The sequence below is a fragment of the Meriones unguiculatus genome, chromosome 3, assembly GCF_030254825.1.
Source record: "Meriones unguiculatus strain TT.TT164.6M chromosome 3, Bangor_MerUng_6.1, whole genome shotgun sequence".
Classification (NCBI taxonomy): Eukaryota; Metazoa; Chordata; class Mammalia; order Rodentia; family Muridae; genus Meriones; species Meriones unguiculatus.
In genome coordinates, this window is record NC_083351.1 from 137,919,741 (window position 1) to 137,947,340 (window position 27,600).

Genomic DNA, 27,600 nt, shown 5'->3' on the forward strand with positions numbered 1-27,600 from the left:
CACGAGCAAACCACCAGTGGAACAGGCCGGGAGGCCAGCGCTCTGGGGCAGTGTGTGAGGCGCCAGTGGTGCGGCCCTCATCTCCTTCCCCAAAGCTGGCGCTTCTCCTGGGAGGGCAGGGCGAGCCAAAGAGAGACAGCTGCACGGAGGAAACCGGGAGCTGACGCCGAGGCCACAAACCTTCCACAGACGTCAGCTGGCAGAGCCAGCGGCCATCCTCCGTTCTCAGGGAGAGCTTACAAAGGCCTTCCACACTTAAGACGTGTAACCTATAAATATGGCCCGCCTCCGGGGACCCTGAGTGTGTCAGTGCTACTTACTGACTTAGGGCGAGTGTAGAGGGCTGGCCTCTCCCTCCCTCCCTCCAGAGTTCTCGGCCAGCAGTTCCTTTCAGAAAGAGAGCAGGGGCGGGAGGTGGAACACAGAACTAGCTGGGCTTCATAGTGAGTTCAAGGCCAGCCACGTAAGCCCCTGTTTGAGAAAGTGCGCTCTGCACTTTGTCCTGTGCACGCTGAGTCCTGGCTTGCGGTGTGCCCAGCTGTCAGAGGATCACTTACACCCTCACCACAGTCCTGCCTGTTGCCTCCCCGTGACTTCCAGGCTTGCTGGAGTTAGAGAAACAGATTTTAGTTACCAGGCGGCTGGGTTCTCATCCTGGGCTTTCTGGGCTCTGCTGAGTGTTTCAACTTAGAAGAAGCTAGTCCAGGCGCCTACATATTGACCTGCCCTTACCTGTTCTTAAAGAAGATTACAGTCGCTCTGAAATTTTATTTTGAGGCACGTCCTCACTGTGCTGCCCAGCCTGCCCTCGAGCCTGTGACCTTCCTGACTCCGTGAGCCACCATGCTTGGTGTGGATTAGAATTTCATGGTCCTTGCACAAGTGACTCCCTCAGCTGGCAGATATTTGGAATACACATTTCCCAATCTTTAAACAAATGCAGAGCGAGTAGCCTTTTACACCTACGCCTCGGCAATCAGACACGCCAGGAGGCCACGGCTTCCCCTTCTCGCTGTGGAGCAGCCAGCCTGCGTGTGTGGCACATTCAGGGCATCTCACGGGCTTCGTCCGAGTGTTCCCAGAGCGCCCGTCTTAACAGCGCAATGCAGAACCGCCGACTCGGCCCTCCATTCCCCCTCGAGGCTGGTGTGCAAATGAGTCGTGCCCCTCGCTGTTCTCTCCTGGGCTCTGACCTGCGCCCCTGCCACCTGGGCTTCCTGACATGGCTGTGCTGCCACCGCACGCTGGCAGAGAGAACGGTGAGCCCGTGTGTTTGGAGCGCCCCGTGACTGGCCCTGGCCTGCGTGCTGTGACCCCTGAAACAAGGTCCCCGAGGTGGTTAGCATAGTCACTGGCTGGGCGTGAGTTCTGCTCTGTTGTGGGGTGCCAGGCGTTAGCCTCGGAATCCTGGGGCACAGCACACCCGCTCACTGGGTGGCCCCACCTCCCCTTGTGAGAACCCCCCTGGGCTGCACCCCCACAGCACCACCGTGACAGCCAGCCTTTAACCCCACAGGGGGGCATGAGAGCTGACCCCAGGAGAGTGGGTGTGCGAAGGGCACGTGTCTGGGAGCTCGGCTCAGGCTGGAGTGCTCGGTTACCTGTGAGCCCGGCCCCCACCCCACCATGCCTCGCTCACACACATGGATGAAGGTGGAGAAGTTGGGGAGGGGCCGGGGAGAGGGTTCAGTGTGAGAACAGGTGCTCTGTTACCATGGCACCTGGGTTCGAATCCCCGACACTCATGGAAGAGGCTGCGCATGCCTCTTCTGTGGCCACAGTGTTGGGGTGGGCACCGTGGTCCTGAGAGCATGCTGTTCAGAGACCCTGTCAGTAAAGTGCAGAGGGACAGAGGGACACACCAGCACACTGCTCTGGCCTCTGCATGTGCGTGTGTGGGTACTCATGTGCACAGACTCAGGTGCAAGCACCACACACACAGAGACACAAATAAACACACACCGGTGAGGGAAACGGACTTCGCAAGAGTTGCTGTATTACCTCCTTTTCACTATAAAGCAGACATTTACTGAACTTCATCACATTCAACCAAACAAAAGCCCTGCTGAGAATTAAGGAGGAAGCAGCGGGCAGGGTTTGGGAATGGGTGGGTGGCTTTCTCTGGAGAGAAGGCGGCTTCCACCTGGCAGGGGGTGGGCTTGTGTCTGCAGAGGTTGACAAGGGGACAAGGGGACAAGGCGTGCCAGTGAAGACCGTGAACACAGCTGAGGCAGAGTTGGTGCTTGGAGCCTCAGGCTGGGCATGTCCAACTCGGTGCCCCTGGACCCACCCAAATGTTGACCACAGAATGGTGGGCACAGGGAGCAACCCCCCCACCCATGTGCACTCACATCCCCACTGCCGTTGAAAGGAGAGCTGCCGCAGCCTGTGCTGGGCTTGAGGGGAGAGGGAAGAGGCTGGAAGGCTGAGAGGAGGAGACATGCTTTAGCAAACATGGGCCTGGGGCAGCAGGGGCAGCTCGAGGGCATCAAAAAATTGACAGGACATCACACTTCTGGCCCCTGTGGGTTTACACGTCTAGCCACTGATGTTAATCCCACTATTCTTTTTCCCAGGATGAACAGAAATTAACAGGCAGAAAAACAGTAGCGTGAATGTGATGGGCTGACGGTGGAATGGCCTCCTGTAGGGGACAGAAGAGGTTCAGTGCGTGTGCAGAGCGTCACATTTATGTGAAGCACGCATACGTGATCTAAGATTTTGCCTTTTCAAACGGATTTTACTGTCTTTTTGTGTGTACGTGTGTGTGGTTGGGGGTGTGCACGTGTGGGGGCAGGTGTTAGAGGCGACAAGAGGGCACCCCTGGAGCTACAGGTGCCTGTGAGCCGCCTGCTGCCGGGGCCGGGTCGTCATCAGGCCCTCAGGAGGATGCTGCACCCTCAGCTGCTGAGTGGCGGACTGCAGGCCCAGACCTTCCGGTTCCCAGCAGCCACCTCCATTTCCCAGCCGCCACTGTCAGCTCCTGCGAGCAAAGCTGTAGCTGAGCGTGAATTGAGCCAGGTGTGGGCCGTTGCGCTGACCCCAGCAGAGGCACAACGCCGGCCTCAGTTACCTGAGACCCTGTCGCAAAACAAATCACTCAGTTTTAAATTTTAGTGTGCACTTTATGCACCAAATACATGGAATTTAAAATCTCAAACTTGTAACTGGCCGACGTCTGGGGGTTATTTTTGTCTGTTTTGTGCAGCCAGCACTTTAGTACCCCAGGCTGGCCTCAGTCTCAGATGTCCTCTGTCCTCCTAGACTACAGTCACAGTCATGCCTGCCTTGTTTGTTTGTTTGTTTGGACTTTAATGAAACTTTTCATACTATTCAAATTTAAAATTGTCTGCAGTAGATTTCCTTGAATACTGCTGCTGAAATTCACCCTGGGCTAACTTTTAAAATGTCTGAATGGTTAGTTCTGTCACCCGTAAGACTGGTAGTGCCTCACACAGCCTGAAGGGTCATTTGACACCTGTTTGTGTGAGCACATGTGAGCACACGCGGGTGTACCTGTTTGGCCACACACAGGATTGTGCCTGTGGAAGTCAGAGGACAGCCTGCAGGGGAGTCTCCACCCACCCTGTGGGTTCCAGGAGTCAGGCTGTCTGTCAGGCGTGGCCAACAGGGGCCTGTAGACCGGAGCCACCTCCCCTTCCTCTCAGACACCTTCTTTGTGGGCTGCAGTTCACCACCGTCTGCACTGCAGTGAGTTAGCCCCACCTGAGCTCTCAGTCCCTCTCTGCCCGCCCCCTCTGCTGGCATAGCTTTCTTCCCTCTGCTGTCCTCCGTGAGTCTCAGCACCCTGCCTGTGTGTGGCGCAGGTAGCACCTTGCTTCCGTATTTGAGCCTATTTATTGTATAGATTGCTCTCCGTGTGTATTGCTGTGCCTCAAACTTAACTCTTTAAAAGGCCAAATTAATTATTCTATGGTTGTTGAATATTGACTTCCAACTTTCCTGAGGAAAACCGGAAACAGCAAATAGACTTTTGGGCTGAGCTAGCTATAAATAGATTGCTTTGTAAATTTATGAACTGTTACCCGTTGAGTTTATTTCAATAAGTAATTTTGCAATCAGGAAGCTTAAAAATAACAAACTATACCTTTCAAGTAGGATATAAAATAATGCTCCCTGTTTATGTGAAGAGAAAATACCCTGACCAGGGTAAAAACATCCTTTTCTTTGTTCTCTCCCATGATTTATAGTACAAAGCTGGCACAGGGTAAGGCTTGCTAAACAAAATAAGATCATGAAAACATAGTTCTATAGAACATAGTCAACCTTCTCTGCACAGACTGAAATTGATCCTTTGTACATATAGCACTTGAGATTGTTAAACAATGAAGTCTTACTGTCACTGTTGTTTAGTTCCTAAATGACACGATTGTGTTAATTATTTCTAAACCTGTTACTAGAAGATCCTCTATCCCTTTCAGGAAGAATAACACACTAGTTGCAGATTTTTTTTCCTCCCCAGACAATTTTCCAAGTCCCTTCCGTGTAAGCCCTTGTTATGACTTCTCTGCCTTTCTCTTCCTGTTAATCTGTCACCCTTCTTTCCTGTTCTAACGAAGTGTTTTCCAGTTGCTTGGATCACATTTGATCACACTTAGCACAGAGCTGCATCCAGTGAGCCTTTTTGTGGGGCAGGATGGGTACTTAGCATGCAAGAGAACCCTGCCTTTGATACCCAGGGCTGGAGACAAGAATAAATAAAAACCCCTGCTTACCGTCAGGGTTAGGAACTCCTAGAACACCGTCGCTCCCTTGATTCCGTCCATTGGAATTCCCGGCTCAGGAGCATCTCTTCCAGTTTTACTTACTTACTCTTACAGCTCTAAGTAATCTTTGGGCACCGCATTGATATACATGCTCTCAGGAAATGCTGAAGGCACAGTGTCATTACCAACCTCGTCCCAAAAGCTTTTTAATTTTTTTACTCATTGTGATCGTGTGGTGGGTGGGTGTTTGTGCCCTCCTCCCTCAAGGTCAGAGAGCAAGCACCCAGTGGATCTGGGGCTCTTCTTCACCCCTGTGTGAGTTCCGGGGTGAAGCTCCTGCCTCTGCCTCCAAGTGCTGGAATTAAAGGGTGTGCCACTACCTGACCTCTGAACTTTGTTAGCTTTTTCTCTCTCTTTTTGAGTTGGAGGTTTTATTAAAAATATTTGAATCAGGTGTAAACACAAAGGTTAGAAGAAAAACACACGAGCATGGCTTCTCAGGGGGTATTCGTCTGCTTAGCTTTCTCTGTGTTTAATTTCTCATATCATTTTTTCTATCAACTGTGGGAAAACAGCGATAATCATAAAAGTGAAGAAGCATCATTGAGAACTCACCCCTTTCAGAGCTGAGGATCGAGGGGCCCAGGAGACGGAGGTCAGAATCAGACTAGGGGTGATTGTAGCTCAGTGCGAGAGCATTAGTGTGGCAAGAATGAGGCTTGAGGTTTGGCTCCCACGCACAGGGAGAGGGAGGAGATCTCACGACTGGCAGAGGAGGAGCGGAGCCTCTCAAACAAGATGCCCGTGAGCCAGATCGTTATGGATTCAATCTTAGCTCACTCTCAAGTGTCGATTCTAAAAGTATCACGTGGCTGGAAACAGCAGGAGGGGAAAGTATTATGAAGTCATGCTCTTTACATGATTTTCTTTGTGTGGGTACTTTGCCTGTACACCTCATTGATGTAGTGCCTGCAGAGGCCAGAAGAGGGCGTCTGGTCCCTCGGTTGGCGTTTTGGGCAGTTTTCAGCTCCCCCTCATGGGTGCTGGGAGTGGAAGCTGACCCAGTTGTCCCTAGGCTGTGGCGAGGCATGACACCGTGACAGGTGAGGAGGCTGGAGCTGAGCGCTTACCTCTGCCAGGAAGCTCAGCGAGGAGGAGGGGGTTCACCTCTACAGCGAAGCCTTCACTCACATGCCCATCAATGTACCAATCGTTGGTCCTCTGGAGAGCAGCCAGTGTGCTCAATCTCTCAGCCATTTCTCCAGCCCTCTTCTTGTATACTTACATAAAATTATTTTTATTCCCACCGAGAATAATTTTAGGAAAGACAATTGTACAGTCTGTTCACAACTAATGTTTAAGAACCGTGATTCTTCTAATAGACTGTGAACTTTAAATTATCTGAAAAAGCATGGATGTTGAAACAACTTAAGAAACAAAGAGTTGTGTTCAGACAAGGGAAGCTAGAAAGGGGAGGTGCAAGCATGGTGTTTCCCCAAATGCACACACACAGAAAAGTGTGTGTGTGTGCATTAATGTTGCCTTGAATAAGAGGAGTTAACTCTTACTGGAGACCCAGAATGCCCAGCAAGCACAGAGCCCTGGGTTCCATCCTCAGGGACGGGATGGAGAAGGAGGGAGGGAGGAGAGAGACAGAGTGAGACACAGAGAGAGAGACAGAGTGAGACATACACACAGAAAGAATGAGAGAGTGAGACAGACAGAATGAGAGAGTCAGACAAAGTGAGACAGAGAGAGAGTGAGAGAGACAGTGAGAGAGTAAGCCAGAGAAAGAGAGTGAGACAGACAGAGAGACAGACAGACAGACTTAATTTGCAATGATCTAGGCTTTACAGTTTTCTTCAAGGGAAGGGACTGAATAGCTGAATGGTTGATATAAATCCAGGCCAGCATTTATGTAAAATTGAGCCTGATTTAGACATTCTCCAATGCCCAGTGATGAACTATGGCAAGATAAATTAAAGGAGGGGGGTCTTAAAATAAGTAAAGTTGGAGGATTTCCTGTGAAAGCGGGTAAAGGAGCCTTCCCTAGGGACTAAATCTGGGGTTAAGTTTGCACGTTGAGCAGGCGCAGCCTTCCTTCCTAGCTGGCCGGGGTGACACTGAATCTACTCATCCATAAGGCACTTGGAGTTTTTGGGGAGTGTTCCCACTGCACTCTGTCACTTGTTCTGGATAATTGCCTAAGAGGAGAGAGGCCGAGCGATCATTCCTCCCACCGTCCGTGTGAGGTCAGACCACCGAGAAATTGATTGTTTCTGTGCTACCACTGTGTCAGTCAGCTGAGGGTCAAGGCTTGTGGCCGAGAAGATCAACAGGAAAGACCTAGTTTGGCTCACGGTTTGAGGTTTCAGCCCATGGTTACTTGACTCAGTCGGCCCGGGTGCCGTGTGTCGTGTGCACCGTGGTCGTGAGCCTGTGATGGAGCTCATTTGCTCTCTCATGTGTGTCAGGAAGCAGAGGGGAGGAGAGAGAGAGCTTGCTTTTACAACAAATCCCCCTCACACACCTGAGTGTTTACCAGTTATTGGTGAGGTCGAGTCTAACCCCGGCCTCTGAGCAGGGCTGTCCTGGAGACACGGGTTCTACACAGAAGCTTCTCGGGGACAGTTAGTGTTGAAGGAGGAGCAGATGCTGGGCGGGGGTGCAGAGCTTCAACCCAGGAGGCTGCCATTCCTCCCGGTCCCCGGGGGTGTTCTGACCGTGATTACCTACCTAGGGTCTCTGGCTGTGTCAAGAGGCCCTGCTACCCTGGGGAGTTTTCTCCGCTCAGCTCTTGCCTTGGCAGCTTTGGGCCGTAGGCACTGGAGCCGACAGTGGAGAACCTTTTGGGTGATGGTTGAGCCTGTGGCAGTGAGGTGAGCAGAGCAGGGCTTGTTCCTCGTCCAAGCCTCGCTCGCCTGAGCGGTGCGCATCTGCCGAATGGGAAGAAACCAGAACAGATCGCCTCCTGTCGACTGTGCAGATGCTCTGCTCTCTGCTGGTTCTGGAAGCATCACAAGGGGTTTGGGTTGAGGATGAGTCGAGACCCTCACAGACAGCGTTACCTTTCTTGCCGAGCAAGCAGAAAGTAAACTGCAGAGTTGTGGGTGTGAGCTGGGGATAGGGTGTGTGCCTGCCAGGTTCGGCTCCCTGGCAACCACAAGGACTCGGAAAGTCAAATAATTATAGTACAGATATTCTTTACAAACGGGTCCTGTGGAAGAGGGCGAGGTGACGCACACCCATAGTCGCAGCGTTGGGAAGGCTGAGGTAGGAGGATCACAGGTTTGAAGCCAGCCAGAGCTATATAGCCAGCCTGTTCAACACAGTGAACAGAAGGAGCCTCAGAAGGGGTGAGTGCTTCAGGCACTCCTTTTGCATGAAGTATTTCATCAAATTCTTAGAGCGCCCTTCCTAATAGGTGTCCTCACTGATAGGTTTATTATTCTTAGCTTTCTAAATGGGAAAGAACAGTTGTAAGGGCTTAGAGTAAAGCAATTTCCAGGATCACTGTGAGAAATTTTGAGGATTAAATAAAGCTGGACTTCTTTAGATATAAAGTTTTAGGCACCAAAAATATTGTGGAGTGTAGCAATCTGCTCTGCTCCAGTTTCTATAGGAATTCTGTCCAGGTCTTTGTTTAAATGTCTTGCTTAGTATTTTTTCTATCAGGATAAAAATCTTAATGGCACAGGAGAGGTGCTCTGCAGTTAGGAACACCCGCCATTCCTGAGGGGGACCTCAGTTCCGCTCCCACTTCTATGTGTGTGCCTCATAGCCACCTCTGACCCCAGCTGCAGGGGTCTACACGTTCCTCCGGCCTCAAGGGCAGCTGTGCTCATGTACACACACCCACATAGTTAAAAACAAACACAAAATCTTCTTAACCAATATGATAATAAATAGAATACTTTGTGGCTATGTAGATCTTCGAGCTTTTTCAAAGTTTGGGTGTCAGGCATCCAGAATTAGGTGCATGATATGGTTGGAAATTTTGCTTCTTTGAGTTGTCATGACTAGAATTTGCTAAAGTGTGCTATAGGTGTATTCAGATACATTTGAGATGCGCTGTACTAAGCATCCCGGTGCCTCTTCAGGGTGCCTCTGAGCCTATACCTCACCAACCCACAACTTTTTAACAGGCAAGATATAATTTGTAGTATTATCCAGGCTTAGTTTGTGACTCATTTATTTATTTATGTTTTCAGTGGAATGCAAGGACTTTAGCATGCTTGGCAAGTGTTCTCCCGTGGAGCTACACACAGACCCCACTGTTTCCATATCACTGTGTAGCTCTTATCTCAGAATCTGAACTCATGTGTTAAAAAACATACTTTTGGAAAATGCCAAATAATACCTGGAAAGAAGCGATAGGATTTAAGGTCAAGTTTTTTTCCCCTGGCTGCTCAGATGAAGCTCAGTTTGTCCGCTTTAATTTTTATAGACATGAATCATCACTATTCAAAGAACCAAAGACATTCATTCTCTTCTGTCTCAAACCATGACTTTTTAAAATCATTTTTTTATCATAAGTGGTCCATTAGGATTACATATGTCTTTCTGTTTGATTTTTTTTGTTGAGATTTGGTCTCTCTGTACAGTCATTCTGTCTTAAAATTCGCTATGTAGCCCAAGCTGCCTCAGACTGACAGAGATCCTCCTGCCTCTGCTTCCCGAGTGCTGGGATTAACGGGGTGCACCACCATGCCTGGTCTGATGTGTGTTCTTTATAGTCAACAAGAGTCAGTGGACAGGAAGGATCCGTTGAGAGGCTAATGCTTAACATAATAAAATTAAGAAACTATGGCACATACTATCAGGCTGAACATAGGATAGAAGGCTGAAGGGAGCAGGTTTGAGGTCAGCTTGGGCTACACCATGAGACCCTGCCTGAAACATAAGATACTTTTAAAATGATATTTAGTGATAAAGGAACATCCTCAGATTACAAAGATACAAAGGCCATGAAACAGATAGTAGCAATATCTGTTTCCAATAACAAAACGGTAGTGTGTCAGTGTAAAACAAGCGAAGGAAAAAGTAAAACCAAAAACTAACAAAGCAAACCCAAAAAGACTGGCAGAAGTGAAAACATGGAAGTGTTAACCTTGTGAGAGAGTCAATCGGAGAATCACCTTTCAACATACTAGGTTGTCAGCACAGCACTGCTTGTCTTGTTTGGATTGGGGCTTTTGTGTCTTGTGTTTGGGAAACTTGGTTCTCAGGAAATCAGATCTGGATGTGAGTTCTGCCCCTGCCAATAAGCCCTGGAGACAGACAGGTATTTGGTGCAGTAGCTGCTGTGTCTTTGAGCCCTACGGGAGGAAATTCTGAAAAGCATGTGTGGAATGGATCCTTTTCATGCAGGGTGTCGAGAGGGCGAACACCGAGAGCCTTGGGCTAGGGCCTCCACCAGAGCAGATACTTAGCTTCAAGGTGATTCCTTTGGCGGCGAATGAATTAGTTAGCTTTCCCTGTTACTAGACAAAAGAGCGAGGAAAGGAGCAGCTGAAAGGGAAAAGTCAGTCTTGGGGAAGACGCAGCTGAATTTCTGGTACTGGAGCTTTGGTAACTGTTGAGAAGCAGGAGCCACAGTGGGAGCAAGGCTAGGGTAGAGTCCTCAGGGCCTGGCCCTGAAGCCTGTGTGGCCAGCCACACCCCACAGCTGAAGGTTCTACAGTACCCCAAGTAGCACCAGTGGCCGGGCCCCTTGTTCAAGTACATGAGCCTGTGAGGAACATTTCACATTCACACCATAGCCGCAAGACACTACAGAGGTGTAGTTGTGGGCAGGGCCAGTGCGATGGTGCCCAGCCTGACAGCCTGATTTCAGTGCCCGGGAGCCATCTGACAGAGTTCCGACACAAGTGTTCCTCTGACCGTACACGTGGGCCTCGCCACTGCCCCCCTTCCAACGGTAGAAAAAGAAATAAGCGTGTAAGAAAGTCATCCCGGGAGGGCACTTGGAAATGACCTGAGATCTTGCGTGGCGTTGGCCCTCCATGTGAATGACTGCCACATGCGGCTACCACAGGCCGTGTTGCTCCAGCGCACCAACTTATCAGCCTGTCTGCACTAAGCATCCTAAAAACAAAACAACCACAAACAAACAACGATGCCATGCTCCCGTGACCTCCCCATTTGCTCTCCTGATGAGCTCAGCGTGTCTCCAAGTGTTTCCCAACACCCCCTCTTGTGTTCTCTCCCACTCTTTTCCCTCTGCTGGCTGCGCCCTTGACATTCCTGCACCTCTGCTAGGCTCCTTCTCTGGGCTCTGGCACCTGCAACCTTACTGGGCAGGTTTGGAGTCACCACATCCTCTTCCCTGCGGAAGGGACTGGGCGCAGAGAGCATGTGTCGCTCAAAGCATCCGTGAAAGCGGGCGCTGGGATGAGCAGCGCTGCATTCCGGCCAAGGCAGCTTGTTTGCTGAGGAGACAGTACCGGGATGGGTAGGACAGCAGCTGGGCGTCCCTGTGCCCTCACTCCCCCCACCTGTCTGAGCACTCGCTTTGGTCGATGCTTCCCCGGGAGCCTTTTGTTCCTTCCCGTCTCCCCCCCTGCCCTCCTGGGCACTCGTGCTGGCCCACAGTGCCTGCCCTGGAAACAGCGCACAGGTTCTGGGTCCGCTCTACTCAAAATTGTAAGGCACACACACACCCGAGGCCGCTCACACTCTGCCTCCTGCTCAGACTCTTCTTCCTTCCTGGACTCCAAGTCTCATGAGCATACCTGAGCGGGCTGAGTGTGTCGGCAGTAATTAACACGGTTTGTTTGAGCCACCATGAGGTTGCTGGAAGTTGAACTCAGGACATTTGGAAGGACAGCCAGTGCTCCTAACCTGAGCCATCTGTCCAGCCCTACACAATTCATTTGGGAGACACTCTGCCAAGTATTTTGAACACAGACAGATTAATTATGTCTTTTATATATTTTTTCCAAGATGGAATTTTATTCCTCTGGCCACCTAGATCTTCATGACTTAGACTATGATTTAGTCTTAAGCACGACTTAGAAAAGAATTCTGGGGAGGGAGGGGGCACCCTTGGGATGTAAAGTAAATAATACAAAACTTAAAAAAAAAAAGAAAGAAAAAAAAATCTGGTTTCTCTGTTAAACACTAAGTCTTTGCTATTCAAGCTCAAGTTTCAGTGGTTTCCAACTTGGGCTTTCCACCACTTCTCCAGCTATAAAGGGTAGACTCTCCATTAAAATACCACCCAGAAGTCTCAATTACCTGCCTACAGGGTAAGCAAAAAACAAAAACAAAACAAAACCCAAACTGACTTGTAGGAGCTAGAGGGACATGCCTGGAGACCTTCAAACTCAGCCAGCCCCCCTTAGAGGATGGAAATTCTAAATGTTGGGAAAATCTTTTAGGTGGTAAGTAGATTTTCTATAACTTTAGAATATATACTTTATACAGTAAAGTATCCTATATGAGGTTTTTTTTTAATTATAAGTATAAATCACAATATAGAGAATTCAGCATCAGCTATGATTTCTGGGATACTCTATTAAATACATTGTAATACAAATGGTAACATATCCTTTCTAGCATTTTCTAGGCAAAAAAAAATCATAAAAGGGACCCAGTCTATATTTTAAGTGTTACGTTGGAAGAATTTTTTCCTGTCATTTCTTCCGTGGCTTATTATGAAAATAAAATACAACATGTTAAGGGCAATTATTGCCGTAGGCAAAAACATGTTCATTCACACTGCTGCTCTTGCTCAGTACCAGCATTCTCATTTAATCCACTCGTACCTGAAGATGCTATTTCCCAGCCAGGCAGTGGTGGCACACACCTTTACTCCCAGCACTCTGGTGGCAGAGGCAGGCAGGTCTCAGTACAGCCAGGGGCCACAGAGAGAAACCCTGTGTTTTAAAGAAGAAGAAAACAATTTTCCCCAATTAAGAACAACAGCAGCATCTTCGTCTAAGGGGTCATACCTGTTGTGTCTTCTCATTTCTCTAGCACTGTTTTGCTCTGAATAAAAGATTTAGTGTTTACTAAGTGATTGCAGGCATGGGGAAGCTGGACTCCACTAAGCTGCTGTTAGGATATTTAATCCTGTCCTTCTGTCCAGGACTTTAACTGTATTACTCCTCGTTCTTGCCTTCATGTTGTATGAGTAAGCTTCTCCTGAGGTTGATCCGACTGTGCCAGCCTTTGCTTTTAGTACAGACATGTCCATTTCTCTCCCCCTTCTGAAAGAACAAAGTCCTTGACCCAGCTAGCTCTCTGCCCCTACCATACCTCCTTCTGCTTTTTATGGCTGCTCATCCTGCTTGCATCTTTGGGGGGGGGGGGAGGCGTTGGACACACACAACACAACGGGTCAACTCAGCACCAGCATCCCGGCACTCAAGAGGCAGAAGCAGGATTGAGTTCCAGGCCAGCCTAGATTACATAGCAAGACCCTGTCTCAGAACAAACAGCAAGGGCACCTATACTCCAGAGCTACATCTCTGTACTTTTCTTTCTCTCCCCCTCCCTCTCTTTGGTTTTTAAGACAGGGTTCCAGGTAGCAGTTCTGGCTATCCTAGGGATCACTCTGTAGACGAGGCTGGGATCAAAGGTATGTGCCATCCTTGCTAGTTTGGTATCAGGATTGTTGTGGGAGCCCCCTGCTAAATAATTCTCCATTTTCCTTCGTGCTGGCAGCCACTCCTCCGTCTTGATACAGCTCAGCTCCTCCACAAATACCTTTCTTTCCTCCACTATTTCATTCCCCCGTGGCATTTCTCAGAACCAGAACCCATGCTGTCATCTTATGTTTGGCCAACTTGTCTGCTGCCATACCCACGTGTGTGGGGGGGGAAGTCTGTATGCATGTGAAATAAAGTCGTGTGTGTGTGTGTGTCTCGCCTGCTTGGTTTTTAGGTCAGGGTCTCCTATATAGTCCAAGCTGGTCGCAGTCCTACTCTCCTTTGGCCTCCTGGGTGCTGGAACCCGAGTCCTCTCCCCCACATCCTGCTGTGCTCCCTTGCTTGGTTCACTGCTCCCTCATTGTATCCCCTACAGAGAGAGACTGTTATCACCTCTTTGTTCAGTATGTATTTGTGATGAATTATAGCCATTTTCAACTACAAACATGTTTCCATTTGAGAAAAAGTAAGTGTATTCAGCATATAGTGCTACTATACATTTTTGTACCGTTGAGAATTTCGTGTATCTTTTGTTGGGGATACTTAGAAAAAGAAAGAGGTTTAAGGAAAAACTGGAAGAGATAGTGACAGTGAAGGGTTTTCCTCATAAAACTGAGAAAAATTAGATGTGAGCCTTTATTACTCTGTCCTGCCCCTCAGAGGAGTGGAGCCCCATCCTGAGAAGCCTAGAAGGGCCTGAGAGTTGATTCCAGGGTACTAGGATGTGAATGGAGAACTTGACTCCAAAATGGGTGCTTAGCAGGTGTGCTGTTTGAACAAGAACACTCTGATTGACAAGCAGATCTGAGTCTGTCGGGGAGGAAGATTTAAAACAGTTTATTTCTGCAGTGTCATTACTGCCACTGGAGGATGTGGAAACATGTCCTTAGGCTGTGATGCCTGTCCCTGCAGGGAGCCGGCCTAGGGCATGCTGCCACGCCCCCTACCTGGGAGGCTGTCGTTCCAAGATCAAAAGATCTTTTCGTTGGCCGCAAACACTATTTGGTCCTCTAAAATCTTCAGTCCCCCAACTCTAAATCCTCCCACCAGGGCTGTCAGTAACCTCATCACAGCCAGAGGACTGCCGCTGTAATGTTCAGCCAACGTTTCCCAAACTCTTGAGCCTGCCTATGTTCCGTGGGGCATCTGGCAGTTGTTCTGGTTGCTGGAATGTCATATAATCTCCCAGGGCTCTGGCGACCTCTCCTTCCCTCCTCCCCTTCCCTAACGCACGCTTATCTGCATAATCTCACCAGGCTATCATCTCCCAAACTTTGTGAACACTTCAGCAGAGCCTGGCCCTGGGGTGCACTGGCATTCACCCCGAGTCCTTGGGAGAGGCGTCAGCGAAGGCTGGGGTGGAGGGCGGCAGGTGAGAAGTGCGGCGCCCCGGCGACGAGCCGCGCAGTGGAGCTCTAGGGTAGCCTGGAGCTGCCGTCTGCAGCCCGCTCGCCCTGCGCCAGTGTGGCGAGGCGTGCTCTTGTGGGACGAAGGGGGTAATTAATGTAACACAGAAACTAACGTGAGAGAGAGTTTGCCTGTGTACTCTAAACTAATTAAGAGTTCATATCAAACCCTGCATTTAAGAATAGCGATTATGTTTACTACGCAGCCCTCGGGGAGGAAAGCAGACTTATTACACGTTTTTCAAATCTTGATGAACATTTGAAATTTTGCCGCCAGACTTTTAAAATCCATCCTAACAGTCTTTCCAGTTTATAAAAGACCTCCCCGGGAAGAGCTATCTGGGCACTGCTCTTCGTGCGAACTGCAGACCAGATGCCAGCGGTCTTATCGACGCCCCCTTCTTAATAAATTAACTTCCAGTCTCCCACTTCTGGTGTGGCCGCTGGACAGCCACATGTCTTCGGCCTCACGAAGTTTCCCGGGGAACAGATGGCGCGAGTGTGGCCCGGGGGACGTTTCTCACCCCCCCCCAACCCCCCAGCAGAGATTCGGGAGCCGCCCGGCAGCGCAGGGCTGTCTGTGGGATTTGGAAACTGTGTTTAAAATGTTTCAGCGAAGATTGTTACAATTAGCGGTAATTATTCCGCTTGTTTCAATTACGCTGCAAGGGTGCGGGAGACCGAGGGCCGGGGGAGCGCGCCCCGGGGCCGCACGCGCGAGCAGGCTCTGCGGCGGGCCCCGGTGGGCCCCTGCCCGGGGACTTGAACCTGTTGAGAGCCGCGTCCAAACTTTGGCGTGCCGGAGTTCGGCGGCGCCGTCTGCGCGCCCGCCGGCCCGCGGCGGCAGGTGCCCGCGCCCGGCCCGGCTCCCCCGCCGCCGCCCGCCCGGGAGCCGGCTGCCCGCCCCGCCGCCCGCTCGGCCGCCCTGGGCCCTCGGGGCGCGGCGGCGGGGCGCGGGGAGCCGGCGGGCCGGGGGTTGGCGGGACGCGCGCTCCGTGGCGCGGCGCCGGCGCCCGCTCGAGCCCGCGCTCCCCCCGCGCGCGCCCGCGCCGCTGCGCGATGCAGTGTGGGGAATGGCTGGGGTTGGCTGAAGAGCGCACCGTGGAGTTTTAATGTCCGCCATGTTGGCCATGGCGTACTGAGGAGAGGAGTGAGCGAGGCGCGGCGCGGCACGGCCTCCCACCCTCCCGGCTGCTGTCGGGGCCCGCACGGCGGGCTCGGCGCTCCGCCCCCAAGTCCCCGGCCGCGGCAGGCGAGTGGAGGCCGGGGCGCCGGTCCTCCATGATCCCGCTGGCCGGGGCCGTTTCCCCAGAGCGGAGAGGGATCTGCTGCGCCTGAGATGAGTAAACTGTCGTTCCGGGCGCGGGCGCTGGACGCCTCGAAGCCGCTGCCGGTCTTCCGCTGCGAGGACCTGCCCGACCTGCACGAGTACGCCTCGATCAACCGGGCCGTGCCGCAGATGCCCACCGGGATGGAGAAGGAAGAGGAGTCGGTACGTGCTAACTCCCCGGCCGAGCCGCCGCCGGGCCCGCGCCCTCGGCTGCCCGCGGCGGCGGCGGCGGCGGCGGCGGAGCAGCAGACCCACACAAAATGGCCGCCATCTTCCCGGCGCCGCCGCCTCCCGGCGGCCGGCCGGCCCGGGCCCCCGCCTCCCCCGGCGCTCGGCCGCGGCCCGCCGCCGCCCCCCCCTCCCCCCCGAGGGCCTCCCGCCGTCCGCGGCCGCCGGTACCCGGGGCCCGCGGAGTTCGGGGGCCCGAAAGGCACAAAGGGGTCACGTGACGGAGCCGCCGGCAGCCATTTTGTGCTCTCCGCTCTTGGGTTGGGCCTTGCGCATCCGGATGGAGAGGGAAGCGGGCGGGGGGGGGGGGGAGCGCGAGCCGGGAGCGGGCCGCGCCTGCGCGCCCCTCAGAGGGCCGCTGGGTGGCGCTGCGGGGCCGCGGCGGCCAGGCGCCGGCTGCGGGCTCGGCCGGGGGCGCGCTTCCCCGCGGGCGGGCGGACGGGCGGGCGCGGCGCGGGCCGCACGTGGAGCCGCCGGGGGAGGGAGGGAGAGCCGGGGCGCCCCGCTCGCAGAGGAGAGACTCCCCGCGCAGGGCCGCTGCTCCGGCGGATCGTAAAGCAGGCTCCTGCTTCCCGATCGTTGAGACGGTGTTGCAGATTGGTTGGCAGTGGGTAGCCGTCCGGAAGCCTGCAACTTGGCGGCGGTCTGTAAGTTAGGCCCGCCCGCCGCGCGAGTCCGCGCCGAGGGGCCGAGCTAAAGTTGAGCGCTTTCCGCAGACGTCCTGGCAGTAAGGTGACTGACTCTAGCCGACGCCTGTACCTTGCTGGGGTCGTCGGCCGCAGACACAGACGTAATAGCATCTTCCTCTCGTTTCCCCCAGATCGTTAACACTCTAACTTGATGACCTCTGATTCTAAGGACTTGCAGACGTTGGGTTCCGGGGCCAGCCATACAGGGTGCAGTGTTGACAGTTGGAGGAAGTCGAGGATTCCCGTGGACTGGTGTGCTCCAGTTTTGTTGTGGAAAATTGTTCTGTAATACTTCTGTTGGTGCTGTAAGAATTTTCCATTCTCTGTAACGTTTTTCAAAATAAAACTCTTCAAACTGCTTGGGTTGTTTAACCTCGTCAAGTGGAATCGTTTGGACAGGCAAACGTTGCTCTGCAGTGGAGAGTCTGTCTTGAGTCTGTCTCGCTTGACAGCGGAGTGCGAAGTGTGTGGAGTAGCTGAGATGTGCGGGCTAGCCTGCCGACCCTTAGCACCTTGTTGTCTGAGCCGGGCTCGTGATTTGGACTTGTATCAACCTAGAGTAGAATGGTGACATTTGTTTATTTTTAAACTCAGTGGTTTGGTTTTTTTTTTATTATTAAAGTACTTGTGACTGCAGAATCTTGTCTTTCTGTTTTATTTTTTGTTTCTCAGTGTAAGTTTTACAGATAACTGCCTTGAAGTTGGGGTGCCGGTGTTACCCTGCTTGAGGAATGAATTTATAGCTCTAGTTGTGCCTAAGGTGGGAATCGTTAACTAAGCAAGACCCACAACAGTACAGTTTAGAAACTGAGTTAAGTCTTGCTTATCTGAGAGCTGAGCGCAACTGACGGGTCTGTCCGTGCATATTAACAATCACAGATTTTTGTTTGTTTTTCACGGTAGCAGTTTTGGTGGTGTGCAGTGGCTGTCACTGGGTTTTAGCGGGTGAAGTTCCAGCTTTTTTAGATATGGGGATTTGTTTTTCCATCATCTGTTTAGAATTTTTCAAGTCCCAACTAATCAAAATTGTTCTATGAGTGAGTCATAGATTTCTTAGTAAAGAAACTTAAAATCCTCTGGAAACAAACTGCCCCACAATCCTGTATGTCAAGCTGCTAGTAACAGGCTCTGTGAGTCACAGTATTGAAAGTAGTGTGTTGTAAAGTATTGGAAAGCACTAAACATGATGGAATTTGAAGTTAACCTTCCGTACTTACAAAAAGAGTTGAGGCGGAGTTCGTCTGCAGGCACGGGCTATGCCGCCTCAGGTCCTGAATTGACTGTCTAGTTTAAAGGGAAGATATCTTCTTTATTTAGTCCCCATCTTGAGACTGTTAGAAATAGGATCTTATCATAATCCAACTTCATGGGTTTATAGGATTCTAATTAGACAACAGATGTAGATAGACTAGTTCTTACCCACTGCTTTCTATGAAAGCATTTCAGAATTGAAGAAATTACATCTGTGGAACTGAAGTGTGGCATGCAAGGATGTACTTGTTCCTTTATTGTATTTCTTGTGGTTCAGTCTAGCTGTGTAGCCCAGGCTTGCTTCAGATACACTGTCCCCCTTCCTTAGCCTGGTGGGTGCTGGGATTAGGTGTAAGCCACCAAAGCCAGCGTAGAAACCTGTTAGCGCTGGGAGGCTGACTTCTCAGTGCACTCCTGCTTGCTGGCCTCAGTAATAAAACTGGACCAGGCCTGGAAGCGCAGATCTGCGCTCAGAAGGCTGAAGCCAGCCCGGGGAATTACAAAGACCCTAGCAAAATGAATACAAAAGCAAAGGACTAGTGGAAGGCCCTGGGCCCCTATCCCTAATACCTTAAAAAAAAGATGAATATGTTGGCCTAATTTTTTTTTTAAACAAGTTTAAAGCCAGGCATGGTGGTGCACCCCTGTGATCCCAGCACTTGGGAGGCAGAGGCAGTCAGGTCTCTGCAAGTTCAAGGCCAGCTTGGTCTACAAAGTGAGCACAGAACAGCTAAGGGTACACAGAGAACCCCTCTCACAAAAAAGAGAGAGAGAGAGAAACAAGTTTAAGTAAATGAAGACACACACATATACCTATACACCTTTTTTTTTCCCTAGGGATAAAAAAAGCAAATTGTTACTTTTCCATTTAAAAGCTTTCATTGTAGAACTGAAAAATAAGGATTGTAGTGCTTGAAGTGATTAAAATGTAAGTGTTGGGGATTCAATGTTTCAGTTGGTACAGTGTAATAAGTAGCACCTTGCTAAGTCAAAAAGTAACAGTTGATAAGAATTTTGTTTTTAGAGTCACCCTTAATTTCAAAGCCTGGAGAAGGAAAAGACTAGTCACTTGGTGAGAAAAGTGAATGTTGGGGGGGGGTAATTAAAAAAAAAGTCAAGTTTGGAAAACAAGTGAGGGGTGAGTGTCCCATCATTTAGCACCTCTTGATTGTGTAATTTCATTAGCTAGGAGATCTTAACAGTTTGACAGCTTTACTTACAACTGAAAGGGACCTTTCCAAAGGGAGTAACTACTGGATGGGTTTGTTACAGTTGAGGAAAGTGATCAACATTGGAACTTCACAGTCTTCTTGTACAGAAACATTTGCAGATCTTAACTAGTTCTTAAAGTGGTGTTTGGCAAATCCGAGCCACTTTTACTTTTGGGGGCAGGGAATAGGAGAATGGGCCATCATTGGTAAGGCATGGAGACAGCCTGTTTCCTGGATAGATTGGGCTGGGTGAGATATTTGAAGTAATTGGGATAAAATGACACTACATTGATATTAGCCATGTGGTCACTTGAGACTGAAAGAATAGAATCTAGTTATCATAATCCAACTCTGGATTTATAGGAGTCTAACTAGAAAGTTAGAAATCCTGCCTTGGCTTGCCTTCATTCTGGTCTGATACAGTGTTACCACACCCAAGTAAAAGATTTATAGGCAGCTTTATTTTTTTTTTTTTCTAAAAGATGTTTAAGGTAGCAAACATTCCTAATTTTAAAAGCTCTACACTTAAAATTCTTTATGAGAGCTAGTTTTTCAGATTCATAAAAATAAACTTGACAGTTTAAATGATCAGCTTGAAACTCTGATTTTGAAAGAAAGCTCTTTTGGGGGGTGTTTTGTTTTGCCCTTAATACGTTAAGCCAGGTTTATCTCCTGTGTCTAAAACTCCAAAATTCAGCCCATTTTTCTATTCTGTCAACAGCCTTGCAAGTGAAGCAAAATACATGTTGTCACAGAAGCAGAATTTAAAAACTACAGATGGTTGGATTAGGAAGGAATTGAGAAAATTTGGCCATATTATATCGGGTAGTAAAGGATCTACTCACAAAGATGTTTGGGAAAATAAAGTTTAATTTTCGGGAAAAGTTTCTTTTATCGTTGTTCTACTGGCTTGAGATAATTGTCTGGTGGCTGAGGCTTGTTGTGACCTTTGATACTCAAGTCTGCTTCCCGATGCCTCGATGATAGGGGTGCGACCCCACACCTGAAGAGAGCGCCAGCTTCTGAGCCGGGGTCAGAGAGTACACAGCTTCTGGAAGTTGCTGAATTCCCTCCAGAAGCGGATAAAAAATTTCGAAGTGTTTTTTGAGGGAGAAAGCTCATACATTCTTGAAATTTCAGTAGAAACTTTCTTTTGTCTCAATACGGTAGTTATTTTTAAAATAAATCTAAAAAAGGGAAAATAATTGAAAAACATGAGTAGGCAAACCAGAAAGAGACCAAAGAAAAAACTATAGAAGGGACCCATGGAAAACTTGCATGCCTGGTTGTCTCGGTGAGCTTTTTGTATGTTTATTTGGGACCATGTTGGGTAGGAGTGCTCTCTCAGCTCTCCACCACTGAGATCAGCCCGGAGGCAGTGAGGCTGCTAACCCTGAGTGCGGCTCGGATTAAGTTCTGCTTCCATTTTGATACGCTGTTTGATATTGGGGTTAGTTTATATCTCAGTTTCATTTTTTAAAGAAGTTACAGTAAAAATGGATGGCTTATGTTTCTAAAGGAATTCTGTGGGTTGTTTGTGACGAGCAATAAAATTTTTTACCAAATTACATTTTCCTTTCATTACTAGAACTTAGTTAAAAGTACTGTTTAAAAATAGAAAGAAAAAAAAAACAAGGGATAAAAGACTTTGTAAAAGCTTGTCTCGGGAAGGATTAAATATTATACCAGGGTTCTATTAAAAACAGAATGGCCTTTATTTGATTATGTAAGGCTTGTTTTGGTTTTGGTTGGTTGGTTGGTTGGTTGGTTGTTGATTTCTCTGAATAACAGCTCTGGCTGTCTCTTTCGGAGACCAGCTTTTGAAGTTTGTTTTTATGTTAGGACACAGTTTCTTTCTGCAGACCAGGCTGGCTTGGAAATCAGATCTGCCTGCCTCTGCTTCCTTCAGTGCTGTCCTGTTGCTGCTGTTCTGCAAGTTCGCAGTCTCAAGTCTTTGCTAACGTTCCTAGAGCTCACGCTGATGCGTGACTGGGCCGTTAGGCTGTTTAAACGCAGTGGCTGCCCAGCTCTGCACCGTGAGCTGCAGTAGGGAAACTTCACCCAGCAGTGGCTTGGCTGCTGCTGTGTTGAAACAGAGGACAGCCTCTCTGGCCTTGAGGTCTGGCAGCCTGTCTGGGTTGCAGCCTTGATGAGTACAGACCTGATTCTTGAACAGTGCAGGGTTCGCTTTAAAAGCTTGCTTCAGCTTCACGTGTGCAGGGTCACATAGCTTACTGAATTAAGTCTTGAATTACTTAATGGTGTCCTTCATCGTTTACAAAGAAGGTAGTCCAGCTTCGTGGGTAACTGGTTCTGTTTTAGTCCTAGCTCAAGTTTAGGCTCTGGTTTAAAGCCAAGTTCTGAAGGATGTGTAGGAAATAAATGGATGAAATTGCCAGTGTGTGTTGATTGTTGTGAGAATTTGGGGTTAGAGCCAGAATTCTGTAATCACAGTTTCTAATCGTGTTTTATCAGTAAAGGATGTCTGAGGTTAATATCTATGTGTTTATTGTAGTTTTGAAGTGTAAAGCAAAAATTTGTTTGTCTTAGAGATACTTGAGGTGAAAGGCATTGTGCAGACAGAAAACACAGCTAAGTCCGTTTAAGTAGCAAATGTTGCATTCTCTGGAAAATTACTGAGTCCTGTGGATGCAGCACTGACCTCACAAGGGTGTTCTGTGTGTCTTAAGATTCCAGCCCGTGGGCCTTACGAGACTGGGAAATCTGTTTCATTTGCACATGGGTGTGTTTCTAGAGTCTGAACTGTGTCTGGCATTGTAGTAAGTGTCAGTATTTAATTAAATGACTGGATGATAAGGTAGAAAAGTAAACTTTTAACCCGATTCTTAAGTGGCAGTGAGATTTTAAAAATGCAGAATTCCAGGTGGAAGACAGGTTTTTTTTTTTTTTTGTGGTGTTTTTTGTTTTAGTGGTTGTTTGTTCGTTTGTTTTGTTTTTTTGAGACGGCTTTCTCTGTGTAGCCTCGGCTGTCCTGGACGTGCTTTGTAGACCAGGCTGGTCTCGAACTCGTAGAGATCCGCCTGCCTCTGCCTCCCTAAGTACTGGGATTACAGGTGTGCACAGTGCAGGCCTGGCTGAAAAACCTCTTAATCTAACTTTAATTGGGTACATGGCACGGTAGTGCAGGAAGCAATTGAAAGTGAATGGTTTGAAAGCCATGAGAAGACAGTTGTTATAGGCTGGGAAGGGAATGTCCCCGTGGGCTTATTTATTTAAGACTCTAGAACTCCAGTGGATGAAGCTGTTGGGTGTATGGAACCTTTGTGAGGTGGGACCTAACTTGAGGAAGTGAGCTGCTGGGAATCCAGTCTTGAAATAACCCTCCGTGTCTCACTTCCAGTTGACTTGTCTTCCTTGTTCTACATCTTGTAACAGCAACTGTGACAGGACCCTCCAGCCACCCCCCACCATGATGGTCTATGTCCCCTTAAACTGTGAGGCAAAAATGAGCCTTTCCATTCTTGGGTTGCCTTTCTCTCGTTTTGTGAAAGCAACAGAAATTGTAACTAATAGCACCACTTCGTTAATAGACTTTAGCATATGGTTGGTATTTGAAGTTATGGCCTGCGACTCAGGAAGGACTGTTCGAGCGGCCAGCAAGACTGTGGGAAAGTTTACATGGTTGGCTTTGTGCTGTCAGCTTGTTCCACTGACGCGATAGAAAGGAATGTTTATTGTTAGGTAAGGGGGAACATAGCAAGTACAGGAGATGCTTTGGAATAATAAATACCTTTGCTATGAAAGGCAGAAAAAAATCAGGGTAGAAACTGGCAGCTCTGCAGATGATTTCTAAAAATGTGTTACAAAGTCCTAACTCCTGAGGCAAAGGAGATGAAGAAAGCCTCAGATTGCTTTGAGGATTCTGTTTGCAGTGTGAAGAGACAGAATTCATTCAGAGTTTGAGTGATGTACAAAGACTGCACATCACTGTTGAGCTTTCCTGAAGCTGGCCTAAGCTGACGAGGAACATTCAATTCTGTGGGAGGAAGGACAGTTCTAAAAACACAGGGCAGGAGTGTTACCCAACCTGGGCACAAAGGACACCAGTCTAGAAAAGTGTTCTGGAGACTGATCACCAGTCTTGTTCTAAGTGAACGTTCTGGGCTTGCAAAGATGAACACGAGGCTCAGGTGAACCTGAGGTTAAAACAGCTGTGTTCTGGAACAGACCACACTGTTGGAAGCTAGCTCAGATATCCTGCACCATAAAACTCACCATTTGCCATTCAGCTCAAATCACCAGGATGTGGCTCGGCTTGGTGAGGCACACCTGTAATTTTTAACAACTGAAGCTGAGGCAGGAGGATCACTTTGAGTTTGAGATCAGCATGGACTATGTAACATGTTCAAGGCCAGGAAAGGCTACATAGCAAGGCCCTAAGAAAGAAAAATAAAAAAATCAGAAAAAAGGAAAAAAAATTTTGAAAAAAATTTTTTCAAAGAGCAGAAAAATGTGGCTCTTTCAGTCATCTCATGATAGAGGCACTTAAAGGTATGAATAACAGCAATTACTCCAGTTAGGTCACAGTGGCTTCATTTAAAGAGGTGAGCCTGTCTTCTCGAACTCTCTAGGATGTGTTTGATGGGGCAACGGTTACTACTTAGAGAAGGAGTACCCCCTCTTTTATGGAAGGCAGGCAGGCTGCTGCTCTGGAAGCTTAGTTAGTAGAGTTGGTGATGAGGATGAGGCCACCCTAATCTGTTTCTCGTGACATGGAATGAGGTGTCACTTGTGAAGAGGGCCCTGGGTGTAAGGGAAGGTGGCTTCCGGGAGAGGTGCTAGAGTGATGGCTCTGCTGGAAGGCAAAGTTTGTGAGTGTTGGTTTTGGCACAAAATGTAGGCAGTAGGGTTTGTCTGAGGTTGAAGTTTGCCTGGAAAGTACAGAAGAGGATGTGAGGAATGATGAAAGCACAAGTGCTTGTAAAGCAGGTTGTGATGCTGAGCCATGGGCTCTAACCACGTAAGCAAAGGAAGAGGGAGCTAATGAATAGCAGAGAATAACTGGGGCTTCTGGAATGAAGGCTGCATGGAAGCGGACTGTGTCAAGCATAGGAGTGCGTAACCAGGGGAAAGGAGCCAGGTCAGGAGAGTAAAGAACAGGATGCCAGAGTTTAGACTCTAGAGATCCGACTGTTGGTGAGAGCAGGCTCTCTGGGGTAGAGATGCTGTGAGAGTCATGGTGTTGCGTGATTGTAGGAGTGGACACTCTTTAAGAACGATAGCAGGCCGTGGCGTTAGGAAGGCAGTGAGCTCTGGCTGACCAAAGCATATGGCAGCTCTAGGACAACGGCCAAAGAGCATGGTGTGGGTTAGCTGTGGAAATGAAGGTGAGTGTGACAGGAAAAGGACAGCCACATGAGCACTGATGGGGACACTGGAGACAGCTGGAGACGTCAGGGAAAGCGGAAGGCTCGGTCACAGCAGCTGCTGTTGAGATTAGAACACAGGATGAACCAGAGTCACCCTGTCTCTCTAGTCTGCAATAATGGTTTATCCAGCCCCACTAGAGTTGTAAGTGGCCTGCTACAGTCGGGCTGGGAGCCTGAGGAAGGGTGGGTGGCTCCACTGGGCATATGCTCTCAGAGCCTTGAACCTGGAGAGGTGGCCATCACACCTCATGCACAGTTGCCAAGTGTGCTTCTGAGAGGAGGCATGGGTCTTGCTGTGTAGACTGTCTGGCCTCAGATGTGCAGCGATCCTGTTGCCACTGCCTCCTGAGAGTTGATTACAGATGTGCACCACCGTGTCTCATAAAATCTTGCACGAGAGGTTTTGTGTGGCGTGGCTGTTTCGGTACTCAGAAGCGGACTTTATGGGTGGTGGAATGTCTTGAGACCTCTCCTTCACGCTCTACATTGTTTCTTAGCGGATTTAACTATTTTCCTACTTGGGGTCTTTCTACAAGTTCTGAAGGCTACTTTTCAGCTGTCACAGTTACTGGGATATTGTTGCAGTTATTCGGAGGTGGCCTTCATGCATCTCACAGTACAGAAATAGCCCCACAGACCACTCCAGCAGACAAAATGTCATGTGAATTATTGTGTTCTGTGATTCTCTGTGAGCTCCTTTTTGCTGTGTGTGTGTCTAGTTTTAAGATAGCTGCCTTTTCCAGGAATGCAGCTAGTATGTAAAGTGCTGTTAGTATACAGGTTTGGGATTTGCTCATACCCTCTGCAGGCATTATCATCACTTCATTGTAGTACTTCTGTGTAAGGTCTCAAGATCATGTTCACTTCTTTTGGTTTTCATCCTTGAAGTACAGAACTGTTCAGTAGGTTTAAAATGTCACAGCTTTAAATCACAAAGAGGATTATTGCTTGTATAGTGCTTTAATATTGGGTTTTGGTTTTTTACAAGTCTGGTTGTATTTATGACTTAGTGTGACATAGTGTGTTCAGAAGCACTGCTCACTGGACAAGAAAGTCCATTCAGATAAATTGTTTTCCTGCTGTGCTCAGTGTCCCCTGGGGTGTCTTAGGTGCATAAGTGCATTATGAAAGAGTTACTAGTTGTCTGAAAGGTTGAGGAGAGAGGGGCTCTTTGCCTTAGACGTAAGTATGTGGCTTGATGCATTAAATCTCAGAACCTCTGACTGGTGCCCTGCTTGTCACCTTCACTCTGCTCCTTTGCTATAGCTGCCGTCCTTTTCTGTTGGTGTGTTTGTCACTTTGTTTGCCGGTAGAGAAAGAGCTTCCGAGAGAGGGAGGGCCTAAGGGAAGAAGCCCTTTGAACCTGTACCAGCGCTTTCTAGAACAGACGGCTCCCGGGTTTGGCAGCGTAAACCACTACTTTCTGAGACCGAGTGATGGAGATCTAGAAGTGGTTTGTCTTCGTGCTGCTGGCCTGGAGCCTTAGAGTAGCTGTCCTTTCAACATGGCACCTCGCTTCCCCCGAAGTGAAAGTGTTGGAGAACAGCCATACTCTCAGGATCTGATTTCAGACTGTATCTACTGTTACTAAGCTTGTGGTCATGGAGCTACCTAGGCAGAAAGTAAGAAGGTTTGGCTGGGACCGAGAGACATCGCTGGGGGCTTCACAAACTTCCATCTGCAGATTATTCTGATGCGTCCCCGCCCAAAGCGCCCAAGGCTCACCCCACTGCAGCGTGAGTAGAGTCAGTGCCAGTACGGCGGACAGTTGCCGGATAGAGCTCCCGGCTTCAGTTTCGTGAGCATAACTCTTGACCTAGAGAGCTGGAAATAAAGAAGTCGATTGTTACCTGCCTCCTGCAACATATACTAGTGAGCCACGTGTTCAACCAAGTCCCATGGCTTGCTTTCTGCCAACATTTAGCTTCTAAGGGTCTCTGATTCCCACTATCTCTTGTCTCTTGCAGTTCAAAAGACAGTGTTTCTACATGTATGATACTTTTTTAAAAACTTTTTGAGTCTTCTTCAAATTATATTGAGTTTTACTAGTTGAAACCATTTGTATAGATTACTTGTTTGGTTTGACTTGAGAAGGTGTCCGTTAGCGTAGGCTCACCATGAACTGGCTGTGGTCTGGGATGGCCTTGGACTCCTGTCCGTGCTTCTGTCAGCCAAGCGCTGGTGCCGAGGTGTGCGCCATCGGCACCTAACGCCTGCCTTCCAAGAGTAAGCTTCTGCATCTTCCCTTTAGAGAGCTGCTACCGCTCAACCCTTCTGATGCTGCTGAGCGCTGAGATTTTACACAACCAGGCGAGACCTGCCTGTGTGGCCTCAGCCCGCAGCTGTGGTGCCAGGGTATCGGGCCTAATCCCGACTAAGGCCCTGTCAAAGAAAGATGGAACTCCGTGGGCCATTTGGACCAGGGTTTCCGGCAGCACCTGAGGTGGTTTTTTGGTTTTGGTTTTGGTTTTGGTTTTGGTTTTGGTTTTGGTTTGTTGGGGGTGGGGTGGAGCTTAGCATCCATTTCCAAATGTTTGCTCTATTTATAAGGAGGTGCTGTAGTTTTTTCAAAACCATCAGCCTGGTTCTTGTTTTAAGAGCCCGTGATTCACATGTTCCTGTTTATTATTACGTATAACAGAAAAAATTCTAGCTTTGGTTCAGGAAGTCTCCCTAGTTCTAACCCAGTTCACTAGGTAAATCTTCTACTTCTC

The 27,600-nt window shown here is 49.0% G+C and overlaps 1 protein-coding gene and 1 long non-coding RNA gene across 6 annotated transcripts in view; both read left to right on the forward strand.

Moving 5' to 3' along the window:
* The window catches only part of Epc1 (enhancer of polycomb homolog 1), an 81,100-nt gene that overhangs the window by 9,074 nt on the left and 44,426 nt on the right, over window positions 1–27,600 (forward strand). For 3 of the 5 annotated variants that reach the window (XM_060380628.1, XM_060380629.1, XM_060380630.1), the window contains exon 1: window positions 15,839–16,279. The exons of 1 other annotated variant lie outside the window; for it this stretch is intronic. In XM_060380628.1, the coding sequence (XP_060236611.1) occupies window positions 16,127–16,279 (153 nt within the window). In that variant the 5' untranslated portion in view covers window positions 15,839–16,126. Of the gene's footprint in view, window positions 1–15,838; window positions 16,280–27,600 lie in introns of those variants that run through there. One more of the 5 variants, XM_021654857.2, reaches the window with a different exon arrangement.
* Window positions 16,776–17,394, forward strand: LOC132653151 (uncharacterized). Its single transcript, XR_009590888.1, has 2 exons — window positions 16,776–17,077; window positions 17,166–17,394. It is a non-coding gene; the product is annotated as an uncharacterized LOC132653151 (long non-coding RNA).